General features: G+C 62.4%; 2 protein-coding genes across 3 annotated transcripts; one reads left to right on the forward strand and one right to left on the reverse strand.

The window, feature by feature from the left end:
• Nucleotides 1–3,079: 3,079 nt before the first annotated feature.
• Nucleotides 3,080–5,443, forward strand: IFITM5 (interferon induced transmembrane protein 5). The gene is made up of 4 exons (XM_061202408.1): nt 3,080–3,154; nt 3,655–3,793; nt 4,078–4,366; nt 4,973–5,443. Exons 2-4 carry the CDS (start codon nt 3,780–3,782, stop codon nt 5,183–5,185), a joined length of 516 nt encoding a protein of 171 aa, XP_061058391.1. The 5' UTR covers nt 3,080–3,154; nt 3,655–3,779; the 3' UTR covers nt 5,186–5,443.
• PGGHG (protein-glucosylgalactosylhydroxylysine glucosidase) lies at nt 3,997–14,219 on the reverse strand. 2 transcript variants are annotated; one of them, XM_061202407.1, is made up of 15 exons: nt 13,742–14,219; nt 13,215–13,498; nt 12,678–12,888; nt 12,165–12,600; nt 11,245–11,364; nt 10,664–10,795; nt 10,330–10,441; nt 10,047–10,119; nt 9,816–9,952; nt 9,541–9,674; nt 9,319–9,414; nt 9,222–9,244; nt 8,861–9,072; nt 8,042–8,758; nt 3,997–6,833 (listed from the first exon to the last, which is right to left on the reverse strand). In XM_061202407.1, exons 2-14 carry the CDS (start codon nt 13,471–13,473, stop codon nt 8,703–8,705), a joined length of 2,001 nt encoding a protein of 666 aa, XP_061058390.1. In that variant the 5' UTR covers nt 13,474–13,498; nt 13,742–14,219; the 3' UTR covers nt 3,997–6,833; nt 8,042–8,702. The 2 variants fall into 2 exon arrangements, with proteins under 2 accessions (XP_061058390.1, XP_061058389.1); XM_061202406.1 differs by having other exon boundaries at nt 9,147–9,244; nt 13,742–14,218.
• Nucleotides 14,220–14,261: the final 42 nt, after the last annotated feature.

A 14,261-nucleotide genomic window follows, 5' to 3' on the forward strand; every position in this document is an offset into this window, starting at 1 on the left:
TGGAGCCCTCTGGGCACCATGGGGCAGATGGTCATGACACGCCTCCCAAACCTTGGTTAAATTTATGACCAAAAGGGGCAAATTGTAAAACAAGTACTGTTGCCCGCCATCCAGTACTACGAGGATCAGGCCATTAGCCGCTGTAGTCTCTGACCGACAGTGTACCCTGAGGGCAATTCAGGACGAAGAACAGGACGAAGAACAGGACGAAGGACAGGACAAGGCTCTCTGTGCTCTGGAAAACCAGGCCCCTTAGAGTAATCTCAAGAAGAAATTTTTTTTTTTTAAGACTTTTTTTTGATGTGGACCATTTTAAAAGTCTTTATTGAATTTGTTATAATATTGCTTCTGTTTTATGTTTTGGTTTTTTGACCCCGAGGCATGTGGGATCTCAGCTCCCCGACAAGGGATCAAACCCGTGCCCCCCTGCATTGGAAGGTGAAGTCTTAACCGCTGGACTGCCAGGGAAGTCCCAAGAAGAAATTTTAATGAGCCCAATTTCTTGCATTTTCTCATATAGAAGAGCACTAAAATCATTAACTGAGATGTCTGATCCTCGTGACTACCAGGAACCTTTTACCGAGATGTGTGCTTCGCTGCACGCATTTCCTAGCTAAAATCACACGTACACTGGCTCCTCCCCTACCTCTTTGGAGCAGCTCTGTTTCCGAGTCCAGAGTCCAAACTCGTACTGCTCCCGCACGACAGGCCAATGAGTCAAGAGACGAGGTGATGGGGAAGAAATAGTGACTTTATTCAGAGGCCAGCAAACCAAGAAGATGGTTCCTAAAGAACCATCTTAATTCGGGTTAGACTTTGGGCTTCTTTTGTGCGAAGGGAAAAGGGGAAGCAGGAAGATTTGAGATTAGAGGGTGAAGGCAGATCGCAGACTTCTCGGAGCCACCTGGCCTTCAAGGAAGCATAGCATTTCTTTGTTCTTCTGCTTGCTCACGCAGGCTGGATCACAAGGCTCCTGCAAATCTTCAAGTTCTTAGCAGTTATTTTTACTTTACACTCTTATCTCTGCTTATTTGCAAGGTTTCCAGGCTGAAAGCAAACTTATCTACAACAAGTAATGGCCATAAGTAACCCAGGACCGTGGGATGGGAACTTTCTTCAGGGAACTTAATGGGCTATTCGGGAACAAACAGCATTTCTCTACTGTTTAACTCTTGGCGTGTGGGGACGAAAGTGATGGACTACATGGGCCGAAGAATGGGGGGGAGGTGGTGCCAGTTCTGTTCTTCCTGTTACAGTTTCTCAGAGGTACCAAGAGGCTGCTTCCCAGGCTATAGTCCTCAGTAACACCATTAATAAAACTCACCTCACAGTTCTTGCATTGTGTGTTTGTCTTTCAGTTGACAGTTTAGTCCAGCAGCAATGCATTCAAGGATGGACGTGGAACATTCCAGGTCAAACAAGCAGGTTGTCCTGACCCTGTGTCATCCACCACTGCTTCCCAAGGCCTGTCTCTCTGCTCACACCTGGGGCTGCAGGGGGATCCCCTTGGGACCAGATGATGGGGAAGGAAGAATTCCCAGCCCGGTTCTCCATTGGTCAGTTCAGTGTGAGGGAGACGGCTGGCCGCAGGATGGGGCCTGTACTCCAGCCCACTCAGGGGTGGCCTGAACACCGGGGTGAGGGGCAGAGCTGCAAGCAAGTTACTTTCATTGGACCCTTGTCGCCAGAGGGGAAGCATGTGCCTGGGTGTGGTTGCCAGCACTGCTCCCAGACCTCAGCTGCACCCCTCAGGAACTCGGAGCACTGACCCTGCACAGGAGTCCACATCATATGTCATCCCCAGTGATGGGAACACAGGCTCAGGTCTGCCAGTCACGTCCCACGCCTTACCACCCCACTGGACCAAGCAGAGGGTGGGCACCCCTCCTGCCTCCAGTTAGCCCTCAGGTCAAAGGCCGTTATGAGGTGCCGTGTGGCTGTGGGTAGAATACATGGGTCCAGGGCCCCAGGGCAGGACTGGGCAGCTCTGCCTCTTGTCACTTCCTGTACCACTGGTGCCTTCATGCTCTCCAGCCCTGCTGCTCTGGGCTCTGTGGGTTCAGAAGTTCTGTTTCCCAAAGCTTCCTTCAGGTCACACAAAAAGGTGCCGTTGACCTAAGATCTCTGGATGCCCCTTTGTTTCTCATGCCTGGGTCACAGGCAGGGCCACTTGACTCTGGTCCGCAGGAGGAGGGAGGGGTGCTCCACACTGGGTCCGCTCTTGCCCGATGTTATGGTAAATGGCCACGTGCGGCACTCTTGCCCCAATGCGGTCACGGTGACCAAGGCCTAGGTCTCTCGGAGAAGGGGCCACATCACACAGTAATCCACTGGGCCTGGCAGAGCTGGCAGCTGAGGGTGAGTAGAATGCCGCCTGCTTTGCACATCTCTCAGGTGTCCTCCAAGCTCCAGAGCTCCTGAGGGCTCAGCTCAGGTCTTCGCTGGGCCTGACTGCAGCTCAGCTTCTACTGCCCCCCATCCTGTTCCTCTTCCTCCCTTCTTCAGGGCTTGACACAAAGAGCCTCCCTATTCAGTGTCCCTCTCAGAGTCCAGGAGCGTGGCCTGGAGTAACCCTGCAGGGCCTCCTGAGCCACTGCAGCGACTCTGGATCTGGCGTGAGGTGGGGGCCCTTGGGGGGAGCAGGGGGCACAACTTGTTTTCTGTTGTAACAGGCTCACTCTGGCTGGAGTAGTGAGAACGCCGAGGAGGGGGCCACGCTAACCCAGGAGAAGGTGAGGGTGGCTTGGTCTCAGAGGTCACAGTGGGGGTGAGATTCTGCACATTCTGGAAATCCGGTGAGAGCGGCAGACGGCGCAGGCGTAAGCCAAGGCTTTTGGCCTGAGCAGTTGGACGGGTGGAGTGGCCACCAGCTGTGCCAGCAGAGACCGGACAGAGGGTGCAGCGGACTGAATGCTTGTGCCCCCCCCCATTCCTATTGAAATTCTAAAGTGACGGTATTAGGAGGTGGTTAGGTCATGAGGGTGGACCCCTCATGGTAGGATTAGTGCTCTTATAAAAGGGACCCCATAGAGCTCCCCAGCTCCTTCCACCAGTGAGGAGCCCTGAGAAGTCGGCCCTCTGCAACCAGGAAGCGGGTCTCACCAGAACCCATCCACGCTGGCACCCTGATCTCAGACCTTCAGCCTCCAGAAATGTGAGAAATAAATTTCTATTATTTATGAGCCACTAGTCTAGGTACTTTGCTATGGGAGTCCCAACTTAGACAGAAGGTTTGGGAGAGCCTGAGGTTTCCTGTTGAGGAGTTAGGCTGGAGATCCTGGGAGCCCGCCTCCGCGGAGCACAGCAATCTGGCCCTTTGACATAAATGTGATTGACGGGCACATAGATGGCATTTTTAGCCGAGGCTGCTGGGCCCCAGGGTGCAGACATAAGCTCAGCCCCGCCCTCCCCGCCCCCCAGCTCTGGATTCAGGAGGGAGAAGCAACCAGCCAAGGAGCCTGAGAAGCATCTGCCAGCTTGTGAGGGAGGAGGGCAGTCCCCAAAGCAGGCCCCGGAGAGCTCACTGTAGCACCCGCACAGTAACAGTCCGGGTCCCAGCTGGTCCCCTAACAGCCACCTCCCCCCCCCCCCCTGCCCCGGCTCTCTCCCTTCCCCGCTGTTCTCTCCTGAGCACTCTCTTTTCCCGCCCGGCAGGGTGGGCACTGGTGACCAGGTGATGCGGCCAGTTCTGGGGACAGAGGAGCTGTGGTTTCAGCAGCCCTGGTCCGGAGGAGCCCCGCCTAGCCCTGCCCTCAAGCCGAGGCAGCGGCCCACCCACCATGGCCCTGAGCTGGTGCGTCCCCCTCCTTTCGTCCGCGGGGGCGGGGGCTGTGGTGGGCAGACCGCAGCCACCGCACAGGCCCCCAGCCTCTACGGGGCAGTGTTTCTCCGCGGGGGCGGGGCTTTCTGTGGGGGGCGGGGACTCTGCGGGGGGTCGGGGGGTGGGGGGTGGGGGTGGGCTCGCGCAGGCGGGGCGGCGGGGCGGCGGGGCGGCGGGGCGGCGGGGCGGCGGGGCGGCGGGGCGGGCGGGCGGGGCCGACCGCTCAGCTCCGGGCTGTCATTTGTCGTTAAATTTAGCGGCGGGCCGGTCAGCCGGGCGGCGGCGGGGGCTATAAGCGGCCGGGGCGCCCACCCTCGAAGCAGGAGTCCGAGCGAGGAGACGGCGCTGGAACCCATGGACACGTCGTACCCCCGCGAGGACCCCCGGGCCCCGACGCCCCGCAAGGCCGACGGCACCGCCCACACGGCCCTCACGCTGGGGGCGCCGCGACCCCCACCTCGAGACCACTTGATCTGGTCGGTGTTCAGCACCCTCTACCTGAACCCGTGCTGCCTCGGCTTCCTGGCGCTGGCCTACTCCATCAAGGTGGGCCTTGGGGCGCTTCGAGGGGGCCCAAGAGCGTTTCATGGGGGCTGCTTATCAAGTTGGGGTGCAGGAGTCTCCACGGGGCCGTCCGTCAGCCTGACGGTGGTGGGAGACCCTCCCTCATGAGGGCTTCTCCACTGAGGCTGGGGTGCCGTTCATAAAAACGAAAGGGGGGGTCTAGTTTGTCCCAAAGCGCCCAGGGTCGATGGGGCCTTACCCAAGGGGGTCTCTTCCATCAAACGCTCTCAGCACCGCTGAGGACTCCCTACCCTCGTTGGTCCTTGGAGGCTGATGCTGGCCTGGGAGGGCCACTGGGTCCATAGCTGGAGTGGGAGAATGCAGGGTCTCCTTTCAGCCCCACCTTAGGCTGAGCCCCTCATGACCCAAGGCCCCCTGGGCGGGCCAAGCCCATGTGCCCAGCTGGGGACGGTGAAGGGAGTGGGTGGAGCCCAGGCAATATCCCCTCAGGCCACACCCCTCCATCCAGATTTTGGGTCTAGCTCGGGTCCTCCAAGGTGTGGACCCAGCGGCTGCCTGGGACCGGGTGGCAGGCCCCACCCAGGCCCCAAGCACGTGTAGAGAGCTGGCCCTGCTGCTGGCCCGCAGGCCCGAGACCGGAAGGTGACCGGAGATCTGGAAGCAGCCCGGCGGCTCGGCTCCAAAGCCAAGTGCTACAACATCCTGGCCGCGGTGTGGGCTCTGGTGCCGCCTCTGCTGCTTCTGGCGCTGGTGGTGACCGGCGCGCTGCACCTGTCCCGGCTGGCCAAGGGCTCCGCCGCCTTCTTCAGCACCAAGTTCGACGACTCAGACTATGATTGACAGGCTGGGCCCTGTCCCCGCCCTGACCCAGGGACCCCAACCCCGGGGGCTCCACCCTCATCACCCGGAACCCTGACTTGCCTACGGGCCTGAGGCCCACCCTCCAGCCCCGGCCTGGGCACCTAACACTGACCCTGAAGATCCTCCACGGGGACCCCAGGGCCTTACCCTCACCTCGATGCCCCCAGGCCAGCTCCTCCCTCCCCAGTCACCAGGCTCAGCCTCAGTTTCACAATTAAAAGCGCCTGGCTCCAGAAAGTGCCTTCCAGGACTGTTCCTGGCTGGGGTGGGGGAGGGCATCTTCCTGAGGGGAGCTACCCTAGGGACCACTGCAGCCAAATCCCCCTGGACTGCCCCCAGCGTCCATGGTGGACGCCCCGCCCTGTCGGCTTGGTGCCCCGACTGTCCCCTTTGCTTAGGCACTGGGTAGCCTGCGGCTTCTGGGTGGAGGGGCCCGAGTATTTTAGAATGAAGTTTGGGGAGTCGGGCTTTGATCTCTGCCGCTCTGTGGTTTAGCGGCCTGTCTTTCAGAATGCGTGTGGTGCGTCTCCGCGTCCACATGTCTGCCCATCCCCGAGTCAGCGTGTGTGCACGTGTTAAGGGGAGTCCCTGGCCAGTGAGACTTGCCCTTGTTCTGCACGTTCCTGTCCGTGGCTGGGCCTGTGCTGACCTCCTTCTTTGGGTCACTCTGTCCTTGTGACCCTGCGTCCCTTTAATTCTGATCAATCTCTGTCCCAGCAGTGGGTTTCCTCCTTCCTGGATCGGTGGGGCTGGACACAGACACACAAGCACACAGGCACGGTCACACCATCATCCGTGCACACGTCCATCACACCCACGTGCACAGGAGCACCCTCCGCACACGCACGATTGTACAGAGAGGGAGACGGGGGGGGGGCGGCGGCGAGGGCATTTTCCGAGCGCCTCTGGCGTGAGTGCACATCGTCGCGTCAGTTTACCTCCCTTATGTAACCCCCCAGCAGCCCCGGCAGAGCCTGGCAGAGTGGGGGCTGCCAAAGACACACGCACACCCTGTGTGGTTGGGGGGTGAGGCCTCTGGGCCTTGCTGTGGCCGGGCCAATGACAGGGCAGGCTAATTGCAGGGGCCTTAACCACAGGGTGGCTCAGGGCTCCGAGTACCCAACCCGTGGTCCCTTCCCTCCCTTTGCCTGCCCATCCTGCCTGGGCTGGGGGCGTGGGTCTCTGTCTAGCTGCTGTACTTGGAGCCCCCAGAGTAGCCCCCCTCTTGTGACAGCCAACAGTTGGTCCAGCTGTCTCCAAAGCGTGCCAGCAGAGATGAGTCCCAGCTGCAGGCCGGCGGTACCCCAGCCCCGTGCTGAGTGTGCGCTGCTCTGAGCCAGCGGTTGTGCTGGCCGGGGCCTGGGGTGGAGATGGAGCACTGCCCCTTCCTGGGCACTGGTCCTACACTGGACTAAGGACAAGGCCAGTGCTCAGACTACGATGGAGACGGCGTTCCAGCACTGAGCTCCACGTTTGGCCCAGGAAGGGACCAACCCGTGCTGGACACAGAGGCTGGGAGCAGGGGTCAGCCTGTGTGTAGCCGGGTGCATGTCTCCAAGCAGGGGATGGTCTTCTGGTCTCCACATTTGGTGAGGGGAGCAGACATTGTCCAGCCTGTGCCCAGTTGCTGTGGACAGAGAATATGCAGTCAAGCCAGGCACAGAGGAAGGTCACCAGCAGCCCTTCCAGCCCGTCTCCCGGGCAGGTTGAAGGACCCTGGTCAGGTTCAGGCAATTGGCTGTCATGGGCCGGACCAGCCAGGCCAGCACACACATGCTGCCACCCTGTCACGGCCCCTTGGAGGGTTGCCCCTCCACAGGCACAGGTGGGTGTGCACGCGCGCACACACACACACACGGCACACACACGTGGCAGGTATCAAGCTACGTCAGTCCTGTGGGTGAAGGGCCACCTACCACCCCCACCTGATGCCTGTGCCCACATCTGGCTCCAGGGCTGCAAGGGCAAGTGTCTGCTTCAGGGGGACAGTCCCTGGCCCCCATGCTCTGCTTCAGCAGACCTGCCTGGGCCTTTGCGGCACTGCCACCGGTTGCGCGAGAGCCTGTGGGCCCCTGGGGGCGCGCCACCAAGTCGCTGGATCCATTCTGAGGCCACAGGCCCTCAGGGAGCTGGTCTGCAGCTCGGCCACACTCCCTGCAGCCACTCCCTTCCCTCTCTCCCTCACGGGGCTTCAGTCCATCACAGTTTGCCTGGTGTCCGCTTCTCGGAGAACTCGGGCTAACTCTCCACTGAGAACAGAGAGCAGCGGTTTGCAGATGAAGGAGGGGCGCAGACGTGACGGACCCGCTTACTTGCTCTACACGAGCACGTGACTGCTTCCCAGCCACGTGGAAGGGAAACTTGATCCTTTACGAAATCCTCACGTTCAGGAGGGAGCTCGTCAGCTCCTCACAGCGGACAAAGCTTGCCCGTCCCTCAGGCAGATCTGGTGCAGCAGGCTTGGCCCTCGCCAGGACTTCCATGGCAGGCACCATCTCGCCCCACCCTTGGGAAACCCAAGTCTGCTGTGCCAACTGAGGGGCTGAAGCCCAGGAAGAGACAGTGGGCAGAGCCTCGGCTGAGGGCAGCCTGCCCAGGACAGGTGGGCCCAGGGCCATGGCCTTGAACTCATGCACACTTGGCCCCAGTCCTTCTGGCCGGTCAGAGGAAATGCAGGGTCTTGCCCCACACCCCACTCCCCTCCCTTCTTGGCTGCGGAAAGGCATGTGACAGAGACCATCCAACTTGACTGAAGTGGCCCAGAGGCAAGAGGAGCCAAGGACTGAGGATGCTGAGTGCTCACAACAGCCCAAGAGCACCTGGGCCCAGCCATACCTGATGCTCCCTTGTGTGACACAGAAGGTTCCTTTGTGGTGAAGCTGTGACTCGGTGTCCCAAGTAATCCCACAGGAGACTGAGTCTCCCCCACGCCCCTCATCCTGCCGTGCTCCCCATCAAGGCCGGCATCTGCCTCTGTCTTCTCCGCAGAACCGTTGGCCATTCCCCCACCTCAGCCTGTGGGGTCCTAGGGAAGGGGCACTGAGGGAGGGGGGGAGCAGACATGCTGTGTGAGGGTGCAGGAAAGCTGCCCATCCATGGGGGGTTAGGCTGGGGAGGGGCTCAGGCTAGAGGCAGAGTCTTGAACTTAGGCCACAGAATCCAGACTTTCCTTGGAACCCGTGAGCCTGGCTGCCATGTGGAGGAGGGTGGGAGGGGGCGGCAGGCTGGGAGGGCGTTGAGGAGGGGTGGGTGCAGCCAGCGGGGGCACCCGCAGAGGGAGTGGCCAGGGGGGAGGACCTGAGAGACATCCCTGAAGCCAATAGCCCTGGTCGTTTTGGGGGAGGGGGCAGGACTGGGCCAGGGTGGGGGGGACTCGGCGGGGCTGGAGGGCCCAAGGATGTCCCAGAGGGAGTCCTGTGGGCTCTGCGCAGATGTTTAATGTCTTCAAAAAATCTTCCCAGGAAACTCTTGGAGTAGAACTTGCTGCCCCTGCTTCCTACAGGTGTGACCTTTGTATCCGGCCAGCTGAGCAGGGAAAGGAGACCTTGTGTCCTGCAGGGAGAGGCGGCATTGTGGGCTGAGGGCACACACTGGGGGCTACCTTGGGGGTCACGTGCCCTGGACCCCTGGGTGGGTCTGGGAGTGGCGGCCTACCTGGGGACAGGGGGAGCCGAACCTGTGATGGCCACAGCTCAGCCTCCAGTGGGGGTGCCCAGGACCCTGCCCGGGCAGTGACCTCAACTGTCACAGAGCCCTCGGAGAAGGAAAAGTCAAGCTTGCTCCCCTGGTAGGAGATGCCAGAGATGCACACTCCGGAGACCCCCGCGGGACACATGGGGTCGAAGGTCAAACCGGCCTCGGTGATCCTGCGGCGAGGGGAAGGTTCTGTGAGGAGGGGGGTGGCGGCAGGCGGTTGCCCTCTGCCTGCCACTGCACTCACCTGAACCCCGTGACCCCAAAGAGCACCGCCTGCAGGAAGCCCCCCATGCCTGTCAGGAAGTTCACGGCACCCGACCTGTCTGCATTCTCCGTCCACACCTGCAGGGGGCAAGTCAGTCAGTGCAGGAGGTGGGTGTGGTCGGCGTGTAGGTCGAGGCTCTGGCCAGGCTGACCTTGAAGGGCTCCGTGACGTTGGCGAAGCTCCTCTCCAGGAGGTCCCACGCCCGCCCGGGGTCCTTCAGCTCCATCCAGCCCACTGCAAACATGCTCTGGGGACAGAGGTCAGAGGTCATGCTGGGGTGAGGCCCACTGAGTGGGGAAGGAAGACTGAGGCCAGTGGGACAGGGCCGGGGCTGCCGTGAGAACCACCACCCCACACCCTGCAGTTTCCTTACCCAAGTCATGGCAGGGCCCTGGGGGGACGTCACAGCCTCATACATCTCCAGGTTTTGCCTGCGAACTTGAGGACTCAGGGGGAAGGGGACGGGGTACCCCAGGAGCACAACATCTGCCTGCTTCACCGCCTCTCCTGGGGGGGAAGGGGGAGGTGCTGCTGATGGGGTAAGGTGGGGAGGGCGGGGACTGCTCTGTTGGAAAGGGGGCATCCAGGGCGGACACGAGGTCCTGTGGGAGGGGAGAAGGGCCCTGAAGGAGCTCCAAGCCTACTCACCAGGCTGGTACCCATCAAACTCAGGGTGGAAGTTCAGTTTCGGGTCAAAGGGCACCTTGATCTTATCAGCCACCACCAGCCACTGGTTGGGGACGGGCTGACCCAGGTCCTGCGCCAGGGCAGCAGCAAAGCGCAGGCTAGGAGTAGAGATGGGGAGAGGTGGGCTGCAGCCCCCAGCACTCCTGGCTGGCCCCCTGCATGGTGGAGGTGGGGCGGGTTCTTGGGTCTGACCTGTTCTGGACCAGGACGTTGGTGTACACGGAGTTGTTGACCCCTGAATGGTATTCGTCAGGGGGCATGACTCCTGGGCACATAAAAGTACAAGGTGATATTTAGTGCAGGCTCTTAGGGACCTGCCCCTGATGCCCATCACCAGTGTGGGCCTGGCAGCATCAGGTGCTGGTGATCACATGCTGAACGGAGGACCATCCACCTGCCCCTCCACTTGTGACCATCCGCTCCCCCTGCCCCTTCCCCGTCATCCACACTCCTCCCACCATGGCCACGCTCTCACCCTTCAGGTGGAACTTCTCCTCCTCAGGGCTCCACTCTACACGGCTGCACCAAAACTCAGCCACGGCACTGACCACATCCCAGCCCCCAGCCTCTCGGAAGAGCTGCAAGTCCTGAAGAGCAGGAGGTGGTGTGTCAGAGGCCATGGCACCTGTGGTTCTAGTTCCCACTGGTCACTGCATTTCTTGCCAACGCCCACCCTTCTGAGTGCCCAGAAATGAAGGCCTGGCTCTGAGATGCTCCACAGGACTGGCCCAGACAGGAAGTCATGGCAGCGTGGAGGGCGTGGCCTCGCTAGGTGGGGGGTCACACGTGGCGGCACAGTGACACCTCACCTGGGTGGTGTGGTAGTACAGCCGGAAGGCCAGCACTACGGCCCCGTTGATGTGGATCTCCTGGGTCCCATAAATGGCCTCAGGGCAGACCTCCAGGCCGGAGCCCGCGCTCTCCCAGGCAAACTTGGCTCCCTGGGGGGTTTGGAGGGGATGGAGTAGACTTGACTCCGCTCTCGGGGGGCCGGGGGTAGCCCGCCTTGGTTCTCGACGCTCTCAGCCTTCAGCCATGGAGGGCAGACAGAGGCGGGGGCACCAGTTGTCCCGGGTGCCCTCGTGGGGGCCTGCGGGCTCTGAGTGCCCTCTGTGTGGCCCCATCGTGGGCCAGGTGGCTTCTGCCCCGTTTCCACTGTGTACTTGCCCTGGGGCAGGGCAGTGAGGGGACCCCCTGCCGGGTCCCGGTCAGGCTGTTGTTCCCACATGTACGGTACAGGCTGGGGGATGCCACAGAGCCTCTCTAAGAATCCAGGACATTCCAGCCCCACCCACAGAGGGGGCTGGGGTGAGGGATGAAGGCCTGGGGGGTAGTATGGGACATCAGCCCTTTGGGGGGCCCCGTAGGGTAGGTGCTCAGTCCCCCTCACCTGGTAGCCTAGGTTCTGGGCGTTGTACAGGGCCCCGCTGAGCGTCCGGATGCGGTACTGCAGGAGAGCCCTGGCAGCCTCTGGGTGCAACATCAGGATGCTGGGGAACATCCAGAGGTCCTGCGAGCACAGCCGAAGAGCTCCCTTCTTCTGGCGCTCTCACTCCTCTCTCCCCACGGGCCACGTCCAGCTCCCTCCTCTACTGCCCCATCTGGGTCTGTCCTGGGCCCTCTGCCTGCCAACCCCACAGTCCCATCCCCAGCCCAGACGCTCCTCAGGCCTGGTCCCCAGCGGGCATCTGCGTCTGCCCAGGGCTCAGGCCAGAGTCTGGGCGTGGGCAGCCTGGTGGGGGGGGGCCTGCTCTGTTGCTCACTGGCTGCCAGACCCAGAGCGAGCAACTCAGCCCCTCTGAGCCTCACCTGTAAAGGGAGCACAGCACCAGCTTCTCCAGCATCAGGAAATGTGCAGCAGCACCCTGGACCCTCCCAAGCCCAGCGGTCAGCCGGTCCTGGCTTCCTCACCTTCCTCCACCCTCGCTCCACTCAGCAGCCACAGGGTCTTCCCAGAGCCCACGGCTGCCCGTGTCCTTCCCCAGTTAAAGTCTCCACAGCCTCCTCAGCCCCCTCTACAACCGTTCTTCCTGCAGCGGTGAGGGCACCCCCCGCCCGGGACAGATGCCCTGCACCTGCTCAGTTCTGGGCCTCGGAACCTTCTGGTCCCCTTGCCTGAGTCACATCACTCGTTTTCACCAAATGCCTACACAGCCTTCAGCCGAGACACTACTTCCTCCAGGAAGCCTTCCGTCTGCCACGGTCCCTGTGCTTCCCCAACCACAGCCCCATCCCACGCGGGGCAGAGGCAGCAGCTCTGTGTACAGCCGGCTCTGCAGCAGGTGTGCGTTAAGGGTGGATGGTGCACACCTGGTCCCAGAAGACGTGGCCCCAGTAGCATTCCTCACGGCTCCCGTTGGAGAGGCCCCCTGGGCTGAGGCCATGGCAGACGTATTCTGGGGCCCCGGGCTGGGGCAGGGCACTGAGCAGGTAGTAGAGAGCTCCACGCAGGGCCTGGCGCAGACGCAGGGGCCCCTCCACATCCAGGCCACAGCCTGCCCAGAGCTGGGCCCAGGCCTGCGCATGGGCCATGTAGAGAGTGTGCCTGGCCTGCAGCTGCAGGGCATCGGCGAGGCAGGCCTGGGCTTCGGCCTGGCTGCCACCCACCACCGTCAGGAACTCCCACGTCCCATCCTCCTCCCCTTCCCCAAGGGTCAAGGCTGGGGGCACCGGCGTCCACAGCATGTGCACCTCCTGCTGTGCCCCCCCAGGCCGCTCAGGGGTGAGTGTGTGGCCGTACAGGTACCTGCAACAGGACGGCTGTGTCTCAGGGACGGGCTCCCTCCTCGGGCCACCCAGCCGGCCCCCCCGCCCCCTCCTCACCGGGCTCCCTGGAAGTCAGGACCCAGATGCAGGTCCAGGTCCGGGCTCTCTGGGGAGAAGGCTGACTGCAGCAGCACAGTGATGGGCCAGCTCCCTGTGGCCAAGCGGGTGATGGACACACTGAAGGCCAGGACGTGAGGCAGCGTGCGGTGGGCATAGATGCGCTGGGAGGCCCGGAAGCTGGGGCCCTCCAGGGTGTGCAGAAAGGAGCCTGGCGGGGTGGGGGGAGGATGGGAAGACAGGGCAATTCGCACACCCCACTCGGGGCGCCGAGGACAGTTCCAAAGCTGCCGGCCTTTCTGGGCGGGGAGTGGAGTCACCTCCAAGCCCCAAATGCCCTGTCCGGGAAGCGACAGCTGCACAGGGGCCGCCAGCTCCTGCAAATCCAGGAGGCCCGTCCGGCTGAAGGCCTCACAAAGTGGCCTCTCAGGGCTTCCTTTTATTTGGGAGTCGGCATCCTCTGGATGAGACCTCTGTCGGGTCTCCCACTCACTTGGAACGATGGCGGAGGGCAGGCGGGGGTCAGGCAGTGGCTACCTGTGCTAGTGTCCAGGACGAAGGTCTTGGTCAGCTGCTCTCCTGATCCTGCAGGGGCCTCCAGCTGGACATTGAGGGGACTGGGCAGAACCGCCCGGTGCGTATCCCCCCAAGCCCCATTGTACACGCCGCTCACATGCAGTGTCTCATGATACACGCGTGTGCCCAAGTAGGCATTGGTCACGGTGGCCAAGAGCCGGGGGTCACTGGGCAGAGAATGGGCAGTGAATCTGGTGGCGTCCTTGCCAGCATCCTCCATGGAAAGGTTGGCTCGGCGGAGGGGCCTGCAAAAGGGGGAGTCAGAGGCCCCCACCATTGGTTGGGCCTCCCTTTTCTGTAAACCCAAAGCTCGCCTTGGAACCTGGCTAATGCCCCCACGGGTGGAGGGACGGGCGTGACCCACCTGGGCAGCCCCGATTGTCCAGAATCCCCACTCTCAAGCCGCCCCAGGAAAAACCCTCAACCCTCAGAGACCCTCGCCCCTAATACTGATCTCCAGGGACACAGCAGAGGCCCCGGACTCCCACCTTAGGGCCTCAATCCCTTCCAGCTCTCTCCGGGCGCAGCGCCTCGAAGCCGTCCGGCTGGCGGGAAGGGAGGAGGCCTCAGCCGGCGGGCCTCACCCTCCAGGAGGCCGGCTGGGTACCGGGAGGTGGGGTGCCGGCAGCAGCTGGGGGTTGGGGGGCAGGCGGGCCGTCGGCCGCGTCCCTGGGGCTCGCCGCAGCCCTGCCGCGTCCCTCGGCTCCAGCGGGTGGGCGCCGGACCGGAGGGAGAAGTAGCCAGCGGCGGCCTTGTCACCGGAAGGCCCCGCGGTCCCCGCCCCAGGGCGCGCAGGGCGGGCCGGATGGAACGTCCCCACCCCCGGGGCGGGCGGGCCCGGCCGCCTCGACCAGTCGTGCCTGCGAGGCCGCGAGGAGCCCAGCTCCAACTCTGCCTTGAGTCTAATCCAAGGGTGGATCTGAGAGGGCCGGGGTTTCGGCTTAGGGGTCCCCTCTCTTGTCGCCGGGTCCTGCCTCTCTCCCTGAACCCCCGTCCCCCCAGGAGAGG

This window comes from Eubalaena glacialis, chromosome 10 (assembly GCF_028564815.1).
Source record: "Eubalaena glacialis isolate mEubGla1 chromosome 10, mEubGla1.1.hap2.+ XY, whole genome shotgun sequence".
Taxonomy (NCBI): Eukaryota; Metazoa; Chordata; class Mammalia; order Artiodactyla; family Balaenidae; genus Eubalaena; species Eubalaena glacialis.

Excerpts from the sequence above, each read along its gene's own strand:
- PGGHG (XM_061202406.1), bottom strand. The coding sequence starts at position 13,473 with ATGGAGGATGCTGGCAAGGACGCCACCAGATTCACTGCCCATTCTCTG. Across the intron at positions 12,601-12,677 it reads CCTGACTTCCAGGGAGCCCG|GTACCTGTACGGCCACACAC; the intron begins GTGAGGAGGGGG and ends GTCCTGTTGCAG. Across the intron at positions 9,675-9,815 it reads GTTTGATGGGTACCAGCCTG|GAGAGGCGGTGAAGCAGGCA; the intron begins GTGAGTAGGCTT and ends CTTCCCCCCCAG.
- IFITM5 (XM_061202408.1), top strand. Across the intron at positions 4,367-4,972 it reads CGCTGGCCTACTCCATCAAG|GCCCGAGACCGGAAGGTGAC; the intron begins GTGGGCCTTGGG and ends GCTGGCCCGCAG.